This window comes from Musa acuminata, chromosome BXJ1-4 (genome assembly GCF_036884655.1).
Source record: "Musa acuminata AAA Group cultivar baxijiao chromosome BXJ1-4, Cavendish_Baxijiao_AAA, whole genome shotgun sequence".
In the NCBI taxonomy this organism is placed as follows: domain Eukaryota; kingdom Viridiplantae; phylum Streptophyta; class Magnoliopsida; order Zingiberales; family Musaceae; genus Musa; species Musa acuminata.
The window spans coordinates 10,851,446-10,866,967 of record NC_088330.1 but is presented as its reverse complement, the minus strand read 5'-3'; the positions used below and the strand labels follow the sequence as shown (position 1 = coordinate 10,866,967).

The 15,522-nt window shown below is 37.1% G+C and overlaps 2 protein-coding genes across 10 annotated transcripts; both read right to left on the bottom strand.

The window, feature by feature from the left end:
- Nucleotides 1–24: 24 nt before the first annotated feature.
- LOC135648474 (sulfhydryl oxidase 1-like) lies at nt 25–9,381 on the bottom strand. 2 transcript variants are annotated; one of them, XM_065166215.1, is made up of 12 exons: nt 8,960–9,381; nt 6,680–6,704; nt 6,505–6,597; nt 5,706–5,887; nt 3,990–4,062; nt 3,792–3,860; nt 3,631–3,704; nt 3,401–3,557; nt 2,379–2,419; nt 1,024–1,170; nt 455–940; nt 25–364 (listed from the first exon to the last, which is right to left on the bottom strand). In XM_065166215.1, exons 1-11 carry the CDS (start codon nt 9,166–9,168, stop codon nt 466–468), a joined length of 1,545 nt encoding a protein of 514 aa, XP_065022287.1. In that variant the 5' UTR covers nt 9,169–9,381; the 3' UTR covers nt 25–364; nt 455–465. The 2 variants fall into 2 exon arrangements, with proteins under 2 accessions (XP_065022287.1, XP_065022295.1); XM_065166223.1 differs by having other exon boundaries at nt 503–940; nt 8,960–9,379.
- Nucleotides 9,382–10,699: 1,318 nt separating this feature from the next.
- On the bottom strand, nt 10,700–15,210 carry LOC135648484 (eukaryotic translation initiation factor 5-like). Of its 8 annotated transcripts, XM_065166252.1 has the most exons (3): nt 14,776–14,944; nt 14,117–14,220; nt 10,700–12,671 (listed from the first exon to the last, which is right to left on the bottom strand). In XM_065166252.1, the coding sequence occupies exon 3, from the start codon at nt 12,318–12,320 to the stop codon at nt 10,956–10,958; it is 1,365 nt and encodes a 454-aa protein (XP_065022324.1). In that variant the 5' UTR covers nt 12,321–12,671; nt 14,117–14,220; nt 14,776–14,944; the 3' UTR covers nt 10,700–10,955. The 8 variants fall into 8 exon arrangements, 5 of the variants coding, with proteins under 5 accessions (XP_065022324.1, XP_065022311.1, XP_065022304.1 ...); XM_065166239.1 differs by lacking the exon at nt 14,117–14,220; XM_065166232.1 differs by lacking the exon at nt 14,776–14,944 and having other exon boundaries at nt 13,298–14,756.
- Nucleotides 15,211–15,522: the final 312 nt, after the last annotated feature.

Below are 15,522 nucleotides of genomic sequence, written 5' to 3'. Positions count from 1 at the left end.
GATAACCAAATGTCTTGATCCCTAATGCCCAAAGAAAACTTGATTTGAATTACAAATCAAGGGTCTCCAACCCTTGCCAGTTTTTTCCACACAGCTGACCTTTCCAATAATTGTTGCTAGATGCAGAGCTACCTGACATTTGATGCTAATAAATATAAGTTTGACATACTATTTGAAAATTGTAGTGTGAATTTGTAAAACAGTATACAGCTCATTTCCAGGCAGACAACCAAAAATCAGATAATTAGTTGATGGCGAATTCTGGTGAATATCATTCATGAAGCCAATAATCCATATTTGCTTCAGTTCATAGAAGCGATAGTTGACTTGTTCTTGATGCCTTCAGTTCCAACCTTTTCTGTGCCTGAAACATTAGCAGGGGTAACAAAGTAGATCACTTTCTTGAACAAAACCATAGTATTGCCTAATAATCGAAAAACATGTGAACGATTACCCTCCTACTAATTATATTTTCTTTAGAGAGTGTAGTTGGTGTAAGTACTTCCGATTCTTCTGTTGGGTCCTCCAAAAGCAAGCTAGTGCTCCGAATGCACAGCTAGCAACCGCGATGGCTAGTGCAGCTCCGACGGGAACTGTCACTGCATTGGTTGAGGAAGCTATGTCATATGTCGAAGCTGCATCGTCACTGCTGCTGAGAGTTGCTTCCTTGGAAGAAGCAATCGTTCTTCCATAATATCTGACCAAAAACTGGAACACTTCATCCTCATCCCATTCTATGTTCTCAGTGCCATTGCTTTCCCTGCTGTAGGAAATATAGCATGATGGACAGAGCTGCTTTGGAGGCCAAGTGATCTTCGGGAATCTCGGATCACCAGTACCCAAAGTTTTTTCTTCTTTCATCAATCTCTGATTGACCTTGTTATGTGTTCTCCACAGCCACATTGCTAGGTCACGGGTTTTGTTAAACGGTACTGAGACACTACAAGCACAAATGAAAAGTGAGTTATACATAGATAAGAAATTGAAAATTCTTGGAATTAAAAAAAATATCATATTTTATACCTTGACGATATCTCATGAAAATGATTGCGACATTCATCACAGATGAAAAAATTCTGAATAAATTCACATATTGCTATAAAGGCTAAATTGCTCTCTCCATCTCCAACTCTAACGGATAGGGAGTGAAATAGAACCCAGAGGCCACAGCTGCAACAAACACAGTTACTCCAATAAGCTATACAGTCACCATATATTGTTCTCCATAGTAACTCATTCCATATGATCTATTAAATATACTGTATCATCAGAAGATGCATGCAAGAAATGCATAAAATAGTCAATACCACCTATCAAGAAGGTATTAATGGCAGCGAGGTATAACAGATGAAAATGGTACTGGGCATGGTGATATTAAAATGAGACCAAATAAGCATGACCACCAAAGTCTAACCGATTTGTGTTTGGATGAACATGTTTCTTATAACAACTGAGACAGAAAGCACATTCAAATGCCACCATTCAGTGAAGGAAACAAATCAATATATCCTAAGACTTCATATTTCTCTAAGTTGAACAAACAATTATTCAATTACCATGATATGTTCTAAATTCATATAGGTTCCTACAATATAATTCCATATCCAAGATTTTCACAGCATAAACTCCTGCATGCTAATGATCCTAGTAAAACTCACATCATGATCATAAAGTTGGAATTATATTCAGAGATCCATACAACCATCTTATAGTTCAATCAGCTAATATCAACTATGTTTTTTAAATTATATTTGTTAAAACAAGGAAAAAACAGTATAAATCTTTCAGAAACTGCAAAGGAAGCAGTTGTATTGAATTACATTCAAAGGTGTGCTAGAGATGAGGACCGTTGCCTACATTAGATTTTGAATGGAACAATTACATGGTTGGCTGGTATAATTTTTTCTGTATCTAACAAATTGTTAAAATTAGGCATGAGATACAGGTTGAAATATCCAAAGGCTGCAGGCATTATTTGGCATCAATACATGTAGAAAACCCAAGAATAAGTATAAAAAATATCAGAAAATCCATGAAAGGAAACAATCCATCACCCTGCTTCCTCAGATCATTTACCTCCATGTCCTTTACTACCCACGAGAAGACCCAGCAAAAGAAAATAATGGCAACCACCTTCTAAAATATTAACAATTAGTTGTTCTGCACTTACACATAGAATGGATTTGTCATCATCATGACAGAGATGCATCATGCATGAAATTTTTTGAAGAAATATACAGATTCCACAAACGGCATGAAATTTTTGAAGAAATATACAGATTCCGCAAACGGCATGAAATTTTACCAATAAGTTTATTTTGTTGTGCAACAGTAATCAAAATACCAAAGAACAGTATCTGCAAAGGTTGGAAAACTACCTAAAACCTCTGGTACCCTTCTTGCTCCCACGGCAAAATATCTGCAACATAAATTTCCACACATTAGATAATATTAAAAAGTTGCTACTTATTTAAATATACATATGACTAACTCATATTTTCTAATGTCACACACAATTTAGCAAATCTTTTAGATATGTCTTCACAAACAAGAACAGTAGCTGTCCATTTCTCATCCTGTTTTTATTACCGTCACTAGAATAGATTAGTTCAATGTCCAGGACAGAACATCACCAATCAATGCATTCAAGAATTATGCAAAGGTGAACCTTTCAGTAAATTATGCTGGTCCCATATTTATTAACACAGGAATTCGGTTATCATTAATGATTTGATTTGTCAATCTATGCATCAGCCATAAAAGATCACATGCAGGTTATAGTTTCACAAGACCAAGTCTTAGCTTATCAATGGCCAGTTTTCGACAGATCTCATTTTCCCACATCTTTCAAGGAACTTGATAGCTCAACTATTTTATGCAATTTTGAAGGTCAGAACAGAAATATATAGTTCACTTGGAATATAAAATACTACATGACTTGCTGCTTGAAAGGTGAACCCTCCAAGTAAATTATGATGTAATTCTCCTTTTAGTAGCTTAAGGAATTAGGTTGTCATTTAATCATTTGATTTGTCAATCTATGCATCAGACATAAAGAATCACATGCAGGTTCTTTTACAAGTACAGAAGTTTATATATTTGGTGGGTGGGTTAAGTGGGTGGTGGGAAGGCAGAAAGAAAAAAAGGTCAGGGTGTATTTTCTTTTTGTTTCAAGCACATACAAAAATCACATTATCTTGTACAAATTATTGTAAGCTGAATCATAACTGAAACAAATCAATTTCAATTCTAAGACTATTCCAAAAATTGATGTTAGGCTAGTTAACCAAGCAAATACATGAACATTCCATGGGTTAAATCACTTGGATATAATAATTTTCTCTAAACGAAAAGAACCAACTACTATGCTCCAAAATCAGTAATAAAGTAGAATGCCTACCCAGTACCCATGAGGAACTTCCTTGCCACAGATATGATAGTACTTGGAAGCATCTAGTTGCTGCAATATGGTAGTCTCCTGTGAACTCAGTGATATGGGATCTGAAGGCCACAAATCATCGAAATTCACTAGCATTTCAGCACTTCCCCTCCGACACCTAATAATTAACTCCAGAATAAGTACTAAAGTCTATCTTATAAGCTATATACAAAAAAAGCCTGATCTTTGACCTTTTTGAGGGATGATGAACCACCAAAAGTTGAAGAAATTTTATAAGTGGGACTTGAGTATTTGACTTGATCATCTGAAATTGTACAATCATCACATAAATTCATTCTTTTGAGAATGTAAAATATAGAAAGGCACTACATCCAGAGAAAAAGAACTCAACCTTGTTCTGGAAGATTATTTCAAATGCTTGTGCTGTTGCTTCCTCAACGTCATAAATTGCTCGAGCAATCTTAGAAGATGAAGAATCAATAACAAGGAAAGTTCCAAAAGCACATAAAAGTTCACTGCTAAATGAAAAACTCAACTAAAAATTACACATGATGGATATAAATAAATCATAGTGACTAGAAGAGCATACTTCTTCCGGATCAGAGGCATTCCTTGGGAGTGTATCCTCATTTTCATATTTTTCATCATCTAAGCCGAATGAGCTGCAAAAGAAGGTAAAAAAGATGTAGTATCTGATGACTTACGATGCATGAAAGATTCAGTGACTTAAAATTACCTCAAGGCAGCAATAGATGACATTGATCAGGAGTAGTTAGTTAAGGTCCAAGATATTAAAGTGAAAAAGAAAACTCATGAACAAGTTAGGTAAGAAACTAAAATAAAGAAAGTATTCAAAGTGAAACCTAAGCATATTCTTATCATCTTTTGGCAATCGATACAGAACTATTGGGCCATCATCTCCAAAACCACATTCAAGAGAGACTTGCAGTTAGCGACAACAAAATGATAGCTAAGATCTAACACGCTCCAATACAATTTTTCTTTATGGTCTTCTCTACAAATAATACCAACTAGAAGTGACACAAGATTTTCGAAATGACAATGGTTGGCTGATTAATGCAGAGGCATTTAATTTGTTGGTTCAAGTTCAGTCAGAGATCAGCTTGGAATGAGTCAGGTTTGAATCAATGGTTACTGGTCATACATACATATATATATATATATATATATATATATATATATATATATATATATATATATATATATATATATATATATATATATATATATATATATATATATATATATATATATATACATATATATATATATATACATATATATATACATACATATATATATATACATACATATATATATATATACATATATATATATATATACATATATATATATATAGTTTCTAAATTCAAATGAAGGTTTGTCTTTTTAAATTGATAAATAGGAAGTCAGAATCATGTGCCATGTCATTCTCGTTTTGGATCCTATTTTAGTCATAGATTGGCTTGAGAAGTCCTTAAGTCACTACGAAGTAAGTTTTAAGGTTTGTATCTCTCTTTACGTAGGCTTAGGGACTTCCAGAATTTACATTAAAATTGTATTTTTGCCAAAAGAGAACCTTGCAAGTCTACAGAAGGCTAACTTTCATGGATAGTTAATTATCAAAGGCTAACTTTTATGGGTAGTTAGTTATCACATTATAGTTTATAAAGAAATTAATGAAAGATATGTTTTCTTCTTCCCAGTGGTATGAAGTGTGTTTGACATGAGAGTAGAGCCCTATGTGTGGTCCCTAGGAGCTCTCATCTCTAGTACAAACATATGGAGAAAATAACAACACAAAGTATAAACATCTTGTCTCAAATTTTATGCTGCCTAAAGAGTCTTATTAAGGTTAGAATGCAAGGTATATACAACAAAACTATAGATGAACATCAATCATGATAGGGAATTGACTATTTATAAAAAAAATCCTTTTTTAGTTGCTTCGCTAGGACCCACACCGGTGGGAGCCTTGTGCATTTGGATCACCCTTTAGTGAGTTAGTTCAATTTTAACAACAATTCATTGACAAAGAAATTGAAGGTGGATGCAATTACCATGATAACTTTTATAAAGAAAATTAACAAAATAATTATTTCGAACATTGACATCACTCTTGTAGTTTGCAATACTATATAAGAGAGAGGTTTTCCCCCGTTGTTTTACTTTCAGATGAACAATTCCTACGATTAAATTAAACAGGTGCTGCTGCCATTTTGTCAGAACATGAAGCAAAAAAAAACCACAAATTATACAATAGGAACTGATAAGTACAACTTGCCTGCCAATTCTCTTGTTTATATAACTGAGCAGGTGATCTGCTGTCCTCCACTCATCAACCAGTTGTATCTCATCCTTGTCTTGCTTAGGGTCCCATCGACCAAATGCAAATTTATGTGGAGGGCCCCAGAATAGCATAGGATAATGTCCAACAGAAAATTTACCACAAAGATCTGCATTTGTCTGCACTGCCAAAGAAAATGACAGTATTACTCATTAATTTTGTGGTACTAACTACTAAGTATATGGATCAAATATTACATAAACCAATTAGAAAAGAAGATGCAAAACTAGACCAATAATTTGCACTTATCAATATTGTGAAGTTCACTAAAAGAAACAAAATTTTTAAATAGACCACTCTGATAAACCACAGAACTTTATAGTTTCATGTGATTAAATATAAATCTTGGCAACCATGTCAGCACCAGAAATTGTCCATCCCAGTCAACTTTCTACTCAGTCAGATCTAATTGAGATAGAAAAATGTTGTTCCTGCCCTCAACTAGTCCACAAGGTTCAGATCTGCGGGATCAAATGTACATCATCACATAGCTGGACAAAAATAGGACCCAGGAAGGTGCAGAGGACCCCTCGTCTATCAAGCTCAGTACCATAGATTATACCAAATTCCACAATTTATTCTAAGATTTCTACTTAATTCCCATTTCTCTCATAGGCAGAAAATATATACATGAAAAACGAATAAGCAGTATATATCTACCCAAGATATTAGCAAGAAATATCTTCTTGATAATTGACATATAAAAAATACTATGTTTGAATCAGAGAAACCATACCTTCATTGCACAATCAACCCGTGCCATGAGTATAATCCCAGGATGCACTGCATTTGGCCCATTGAAAAGCTTGGCAACTTTCTCATATTGAGGCTATGTGATTGTTACTCAACCAATGTCAAATTCATAAGTAAAAACTTAAAATATAATCAATCCTAATAGCATGCACATATACCTTATAGTTTCTACAAGCAGGACACCTGCAAAATAAAAGATTTAAGATGAAACATATCAAAAAGAAATAATAACAGAAAAAGGCAACACAAAATACAATTTGGAAATTTAAATTGGTAAAAATGATGATTTAAGTTAAACATCCCTTCTAATGTGTGTTGAACCAATTGAATTAATAAAATCCTAGAACCTTGCAAGCAAATTTCAGAATCAATAAATGCAATATACTTTTCCAGCACCAATGACAAAATGCATTTTAGAAAGCAACAGATTATGGTATCAGAAAACTAAATTTCATTTATATCCCATCAAATATCAAATCCAACAGGAGACTGTGGTAATAAATATCAAGTTAAAATTACAGTTACCTTTTCGTTACCCTATGATAATTCATAGAAGATCCACTCGAGGTTCCAGAGTAAAGGACATTGTTTCCTCCCTTTACCACTAGAATCAAAGGTAATGACCGACAAAAGAGAATCATTAACTCTGACTATATCACATTCTTTTATGAAATCGTATGACCATATTATATTGCAACAATGAGTTGCCTATCAAATAGAACAACCATGCAATCTGTAAGAAATAGATTGATCTTTTGTGCCAAGGTCACATAGACCCCAGATGTTTATCTGAAAGCATTCATTTTGATCAAGTGATTGTCTGAAACACTACTTTGTTAAGCAACAAGGGAACCATTTTTTACTGCTCTATATCTTAAGCAAAAGCCAAACCTAAAACATACAACCTCTGGGTACACTACAGCATTCCAATAATCTGACAGAGTCAAAGGCATCATAGAATAAGAAGTTAACTAGTCTTGGAATATTTCTTCAAGTTGTCAAAATCTTGTTATTCCATCTGCAAAGTGCCAACCGAGCTGTTTAAGAAAATATGTATTCTTTTGGAATTTGGGAAGGAGGCTTTCAAATAGAGTAGCTTGCTCTTATCAAATTTATTTGATGTGCCCTTGTTTTCCAGATATCACCAATTTAGTTGGGCCACACCAACTCAGATGGAGCTAATTAGATAGAATTATGTTGATGAACTCTAGTTAGACAGAGTCCCAAAGTATAAAATAACCAGAAGTGGAGGTAGAAAAAGAGATTAAAAGAAATTTAGAGAGAAGAATAAAGAAATATGGACAAGTGCCTCAACTAGAAACAGCATTCTCACATAAGATAATCACAAACACCCGCGGTGAGAGTTTAATGCTTATCTGATCGGATTGTCAGATCCGACTGGAGAAAGACAATTGGGAATCAACTGACTGGGATCAGTTCCCAATTTCTTGAGAGTTTAAAGATCACTGGGCTAGAGACAAACCAGGATCAACATTTTTTTTTATTGAAAGACTTCTAAAACAGAAACATACTGACTGACCTATAACAGCTGGTATCACCGAATAAAATAATATAAAATGAATATTAAGCATTTTCAAGCTATATGGTCAGATATCAGTCCTTGATTAGAATATTAAGTACCCGTTTGCACATAACAGTCTAACCGATATTTGAAAACTCGAGATGACCTACCAAAAAAATGGACGTATAAGTGTGTTTCACTTTGTGCTCTCGTTATTTCTTAATTTCATCCCTTTTAGGTGGGTTGGGTAGGAGGGAGGGAAGAGAAGTGGCTATCTAAAGATGGCAAGGGCACATGTTTGCGTAGCTTTTGTTCGCTTGATCAGTGTTTACTTAAGAAAAGGAAATTCTAGAGAAACCAAAATGATAAAGTTCCAAGTAGCAAACCTTTATAATGAAAGGTGCTTCTCACAATATGATCTTTTAGCTACTGGCAAACGCAAAAGGCCTTACATCTATGTTAGCATGACCCTTATAAGTGTCCAAAACGTTAATATCCACTTCACGAACAACCATAGGAAACCATCCTATTGACCTTATCATAAGCCTCTATAGACAACACCTGCCAACCTGTCCCCTCGTTTCGGAGCAAACCAATAACTCGCCTGAAATTTCATCATCTTCATCGACGAAGTTGTGACAATCGCATCATGATCTATGACAAAGTTTCATTCTTTTCCAGTATTATTCGATTTGGAGCTGCTCAACAAACCAAAATTCCTATGATCCAGACAACAAGAGTAGAAATCCACCAAAGGGGGTAGAGATTTAAGTGAGCCCTCTCTCATCCAATAACCACACCGATCAAGAATCCCCAACACGCAACTCGCAGAGAAACCGGAAACGACAAATCTTTGTCAACCCGATCCTCGCACAAAGGTCAACTTTCCGATAGGAAACTAGAGCGAAGTCCGTACCAGCTGGCGAAGAACTCGACGACGGCGAACTTGAGCGGGGACTCCTTGAGGACGCTATCGAAGTTGGAGGCGTTGAGCTCCACGGCGGCGTCGGGGACATCGGCGCCGCTGCCGTCGCCAAGAGTTCGCAGGGCGTCGAGGCCCGGGACGAGGAGGAAGAGGAGGGCGAGGGCGAGGGCGAGGAAAAGCCTTCGCCCAGGAGGAGGCATCGAACACCCAGAAAAGAATCGAAGAAGGAGCAGAAGAGAAATCACCGACACGGATCCACCCTCTTAATGAACAAACGGGGTGGAGAGTACAGGAAAAGGAGATTCCATGAAGGATCTCCTCGCGAGAGAGAGAGAGAGAGAGGGGCGGGTTTAATAGTTCTTCCGTTCGATCTCAAATGGGGAAGTCTTCACGGGGTGAAGGGGGGATGTTTAGAAGCCGATACCGAGAATTCTTTTTGGACCGACGCGATTGGGCTGTACATGTGGTAAATGACCAGAATAGTGCTTAGCTTTGTCCATGTATATACATACACACATGTATATAAAGAATGAAAAAAACTCTTACCGTTTATTAAGAATGTGATGCGAATCTTAAAGATAGCAATCAGATCAATTTTGCAAGTGCAATAAATAAAATCGAGTCGCACACAAAAGGAAGTGGTAATAAGGAAAAAAATGGAGGAGATGGAGACTTTATAGGTCATAATTCTAAACCGACTGATGTCTAACAAAATCTAAATATAATTTCGACTCGCAACGTAGTATAGAACATAAAAATCCACTAGTAGTTGGTTGTCGGTAGTCAATTGGAAATTTTGTAATTAAATTGATTGTAAAAAAAAAAAAAGATTTATAGGCAATCATCTACTTGATCGAGAGGGACTTGTCGGACACTATGATCAAGCTTATGATGGAGTCGAAGTAAAGGAAAGTTTAGACGTGTGCATGCAAGTGCTGGTGAATGATTGAAGCACAACCAAGACGGAAAGAAAAACAACAAGTTGGGTGAGTGGTTGTGGTCGTTGTTGGTAGCTAGAAAATATATAGTGATTAGAATGCTACTAGTAAGTGGTGATGATGATGTATCTATCATTCATGGCTGGGTAGAACCATGCTTTCAGTGGTAACCTATATAGAACGGATAGATGTGCACAGTTCACCAGAAAAACATACTTAATAAGATTAGATGATTTCATTATATGAAACTTTGGTAGGGATAATCCTTCCTTTGGTCAGTATAAAAATAACTAGGGACTGTTGAAAAGGCAGAATCTGCATTCATGAGTTAAGGAGCACATATATAAATAACACCTTGGAATCTACTACAACAACAGCATATAGCAAAAGCCACACGAGAAGGCAGCAACCTTATCAACCCACCTGCATCTTTCCTAACATAGTTTCAAACTTCTCACACTTCTAATAAAGTAATTCCAACTAATAAGGACAAATTTTGCATAAAATAATTTTTTTTTAAAAAAAACAGTTAGTGATGAAAATAGGATAAGATAAATAAAAAAAATACTAAAATTCAATTCTAAAAAAGGTAATTCCAACTAATAAGGATAAATTTTACATAATTTTTTTTTATATATAAAGAGTAAGGAAGGAAAATGGGATAAAATAAGAACTAAAAAGCATGAGCACATTCAAGGATAAAAGAATGAATCCAAAGGACTGAACCAAACTTATTTCAACAAATAAGGTCAAATTTTGCATAAAATAGAGTTGTAATTGAAGAATTAAAAAGTGAAAAACCAGCATGAGCACATTCAACGATAAAAGAATCCAAATGACTGAACCAAACTTATTACAACAAAGTTGTTTTCCGCTGCTTGGACACCAATCAAGCTTATTGCACAGCGACGATATGACCATCACACAGACCAACTCAAACCGACGAGGGCTTGGTAGATGAGCCCTTCACATACGACTCTGAAACATTCAGACTTATATGACTTGCTATGATGACAGCCACAGCAAACGCAAATGAAAAATGCATGTTGTCACTCTTCATCGGATTCAGACTCTGCACTCTGAAGCCACTCCACAAAGGGCTTCACATTTTTGAATACCTGAGAGTTCTTGCCTCCTGCAGTACCTTCTTCATACCACTTAATTATGGTCTCTTCTTCCAGGATGTCATCATCGTAAAGTACTTTCACAACAAGGGCAACTTCTTTCACAGCTTCTGGGCTACACTTGCCACAATAGGCTTCGATAGCATGGAGCAGAAGCACCTGGGAGTCTTCACCATGGACAGCAGCAGCAATGTACTTCTTTTTCTTCCCAACCTCCTTGGAAAACCCTTTCCCCACTCCCTCAAAGAGAGCTTCAAAGAGAGCAGCCATAACCTCCGGACGAGATGCAGTCAGAGAACCCAGAAAAGTCTGCAGCTGGCTGGGGGTAGATCCCTTGTTCAAATTGTTTCTGATCTTCCCTAGCAATGTGTCATAACTGTTGGATAGGACAGCATTTTGGCCTGCACCATTTTTCTCCTCGTGTTTCACACTGCCATTGGTAACTCCCTTGTTTACTTTTTCTGTTTTCTTCTCTGGGATGGACTCACTGGTTGAGAGCATTACCATCTCAGCTGTCACAGAACTCAGCTGTTCCTGGATACGCTGTTGAGCTGCCTCCAATGAGGTATCTGTCTGCCACTGGACATCGTCATCATCAGCAGCAGCATTGGCAGCAACATTTCGACTGCCAAGAGGGGAAGCTGAACAATCCTCATCAGAGCCACCTCCAGCTTTCTTCTTAGCAGCGGTAGCCTTTGAAGAGGTTACTTCCTTGGTAGAGGTGACTCCTTTCTTCTTTGCTTCCTTCTTCAGCTTCTTCTGTTCCTCATCAGCAGTGTCGCCTTCTTTCATCCTCTCCTTTTCAGCCCTCCTCATTCCCTTCTTCTCCTTTGCTCCCTTCTTCTGCTCAGGTGGGTTCTTCAGAATAAAGGTGGTCAGCTTGTCCCTCATATCAACATCAGACACAAATCCACAGGCTGCACATTTTAGGGTTAACATCTGGGTCTTGGTGATAATAATCTCTGTCTCAGGGTTGCCACAACCATAGCATTGCACATACTTCTTAATAAAATTCTCAAGCAGACCAGCAAGCTTAGCAGTATCATGGGCCCCATTAACCAAAGAAACCCCTGTCTTATCATCAAATTTAGACTGTGCCCCCAACTCACATCCAAAATATTTTGTTGTATAAGAAGCAGGCCTAGCCAGTGCTTTAGCAATATCAACCATGTTCACAATGTTAGTCTTGATGCCATTGCCACGACCTTCAATTTTTGTTATCATCTTAGGCATCTTGTACCTATAAAAGGCATCATCGCTGTTTGAAGCACCGATATTCTGCAAAGCCATATTCACTAAGCTGATTCTTTGGTAAGACAAATAAGGTCTGTCAAAGGTAGCAAGAACTGATAGTGGCAATGCTGTCCTTTCCTTTACAAACACCAGCAAAGTCCCCCGTGATCAGAAGAGGTTGCGTGCAGTAGCAACCCAAAAGTGGTACGGAATGCTGATGTGACCTGTAATGCATGCAGCTAAAAATCCCCCAAAAGAGCCTTTCCCTTCTAGCGGTCGGAGAATATTCTCCAAGCAATCCGATTAATACCAAAAAGAGAGAGACTTGCTCAGACATAAAAGAAGCTTCAATGTTCACCCCCTCGACTTTGGCAATGTGCAATGGTATTAGTTATGGCTTTTGACTTCCTAAATCATTGTTGACCAACTATCATTCAGTGAGAAAAAAAAGGAAACACTTAACAGATCTAACAAACAAAATGTAAATGTGTCATATGCAGTGCACCAATTTATAAGCAAAACAGAGTCGAACTGAATCCAAAATATGAGACCAAGAATACTACAATGTTCATTTGGTTCTAGTTATTTTGAGTGAGTGTGTCATGCCTAGCTGAAAACACCTTGATTGTATTCACAAAGTGCCAAAGTAGGTAAAATCTCATTAACAGTATAATTGGGTTATTAGCTGCACAATTCCTTCTAGAACTTTGTGATCCCATTAAATACATCATGGCCCAACATCTAACAAATTTGACCGCAGATGTGTAATTCTGTCGATTGCCTGATTACTGGAGAAGCCATTGGCATTTGAAATGATATAACATCTTTTGTTGAAAAAATTCATCCACAAAGCAAATGGAAAACATGAAAACCTAACAAAGAAAGCAAGGTCAGCCACATTGGTAATTAAATTCAGATGCAAATAGAACAAAATGAATGCCTGCAACACAAGAAGAGGGAAAGGACAAGTCTGTAATCATATAACTAATGAAAAATATCCAGTGTACCCATGTAAATTGCCATATCCTACTTACCCCCATCTGCTTTGTTTAAACAATGGAAAGTCTGAAATCATATATCCAATGAAAAATATCCACCGTCTGTAATGAACTTCCAAAATCATGTACACTGAACTTAGAAGATATTCAGCGACAAACTTTCAAACTAGGTAAAATAATATCCAGTGCATATATGCCACAACCATAATCAAAACTTCCTGGAATAGAATTTGCTGTCAGTTAATATAGAAAACTCCAGTTTAACACTATGGTGCTCGGCTATAGGCCAATGCAGTACAGGAGATAGGTGAATGGTAGGTCTAGAATGAGAAGTCCTTCCACAGTTTGAATTTGAGGTAGCTCAAAACAGATCATGCCAATCAGTTACCTGAGAAATACGGCTCATGATGTTTACCACTATTTTAGAGACCTACGACTCCAGTTAACTGCTTTTGCGACTCCACCATTAACCTTCATCTTTAATCTTCTAGAGCAGATGAGGTTACAAAATCCAAGCGCTTGTTGATAATTGATGTCTACTTACTACATCTCTCCAGCATTAGCTCATGGAAATCATTAGCCATCCTCCATGAATGATAAAGCAGTTTACATCAGATTCATTGTGATAAAACATCTTTCATAATACAAACAACCTAAAGAACTTTGTTGTCTGAACGAAATAACTTTTTGCTTATCACCAACTATAGATATAGACAAGAAGTGTGCCCATTTGAGTTTTATTACCACTTTCTAGAGCTTGATTAGTACAGTTACAGAAAAAAAGGGACAAACATTGGAAATTCTATGACAATGAAGCAATCGCAGACCAAAACATAATCATGTGGAATCACAAACCAAAATATATCCAACGCATCAAGTTGAGCTACTGAAATTAGACCAATGAATTTAGCAGCTATCAAAGGAATAAATTTGTCAAATCCCGCCCTCGTTCAAAGCACCTGTTACCACAGATATTGACAGGACACATCATATTATACACATTCAAACATAACCAAAGATTAGCCAGGCCTAAGAGATTTATAATCTAGAAACATAAACTTCACTATACTGAATCATATACGCATTAAATATTGAACAATGGCAATATGTCGATCCTACCATACATCAGTTTCCATCTCCCATATATATCAACATCAAATAACCATAACAACCATAAAAGAAAGAACCCAGCTCTAATCCAGCCATGAAACGAAATCTCAGTTATATCTCTTTCCATGTAAACAACGCAAAATCAAAACAATCCAAACACATCAAGATTCAAGAAACTCGAAAAACAGACTATCACAATAATCGACACGGTCGATCAATCATTAGATCATCCAATCTCACCCATAACAAAAAAACAACAAATAAATAGGCAACAAGAAGAACACAGAGGACAATCGGATCCAGCTGAATCAGATATTTCCAACTCAAGATCGAACGTCGAAACCGACAAGAAGGAAAGAAGCGAAACAGGGCGATAGACGGAGCAGAGAAGGGACTCATCTCACCTCGGATGCGATCGACGGCCAGATCGACGATCTGAGCTCGGAGGAATGGACGGTAAGAGAGGCGAGGATTGGGCAGATTTATAGGAGGGGGGGGTACCGAAGCCCTTTCCCTGAAGGATTAGGGCACGTCAGCGTATGCCATCCGCCCTGTTGGTTTGCTATTAACGCGGTTTACCCTCGGCGTAGGTTTCTGTAGGCGGTTGCGGCGATCGCTTGCATCAGGGTTGAGACGCATTCGGATGAACCATCGTGATGAGCTTAATGGGCCCAGTGAAGGCCGCGAATCAGTGATGGGCCTCTTGCACGCGGTTATGCCTCATTTGGGTTACGTTGCTACGTAGAACGGTCAAAACGATCAAGTCGACATGGTTGACGTGGCCAACATTTATAGATCCATAAAATACATGATTCATTCCACCATTGAGAAAGGATGAATCACCCTAGAAAAGTTTAGGGGGTGATCTGGCTTCTCACCATCCACCGTTCAGAAAGGATGAATCACCCCACAGAGGTTTGATGGGTGACATGGCCACCCAACGTTTGCGGCCGAAGTCCACGGTCAACGAAATGTCAAACTATCGAAAAGACTTTTTTGGAGTTTATAATAATTCTAAGGTGATTTCCGTAAAAGAAATTAAAATTCCTTTCGTGATAAAATTAACATCAAAATGTTCAAACTAGAGAGATAAAATTGACCTATGAGATGTCCTAATTATTAAGACGCAGTGAATCGCAAGAAAAGGAGTT

Excerpts from the sequence above, each read along its gene's own strand:
- LOC135648484 (XM_065166252.1), bottom strand. The coding sequence starts at position 12,320 with ATGGCTTTGCAGAATATCGGTGCTTCAAACAGCGATGATGCCTTTTAT.
- LOC135648474 (XM_065166215.1), bottom strand. The coding sequence starts at position 9,168 with ATGCCTCCTCCTGGGCGAAGGCTTTTCCTCGCCCTCGCCCTCGCCCTC. Across the intron at positions 6,705-8,959 it reads GTCGAGTTCTTCGCCAGCTG|GTGTCCTGCTTGTAGAAACT; the intron begins GTACGGACTTCG and ends TTTATTTTGCAG. Across the intron at positions 4,063-5,705 it reads ATAAACAAGAGAATTGGCAG|CTCATTCGGCTTAGATGATG; the intron begins GCAAGTTGTACT and ends CTTCTTTTGCAG.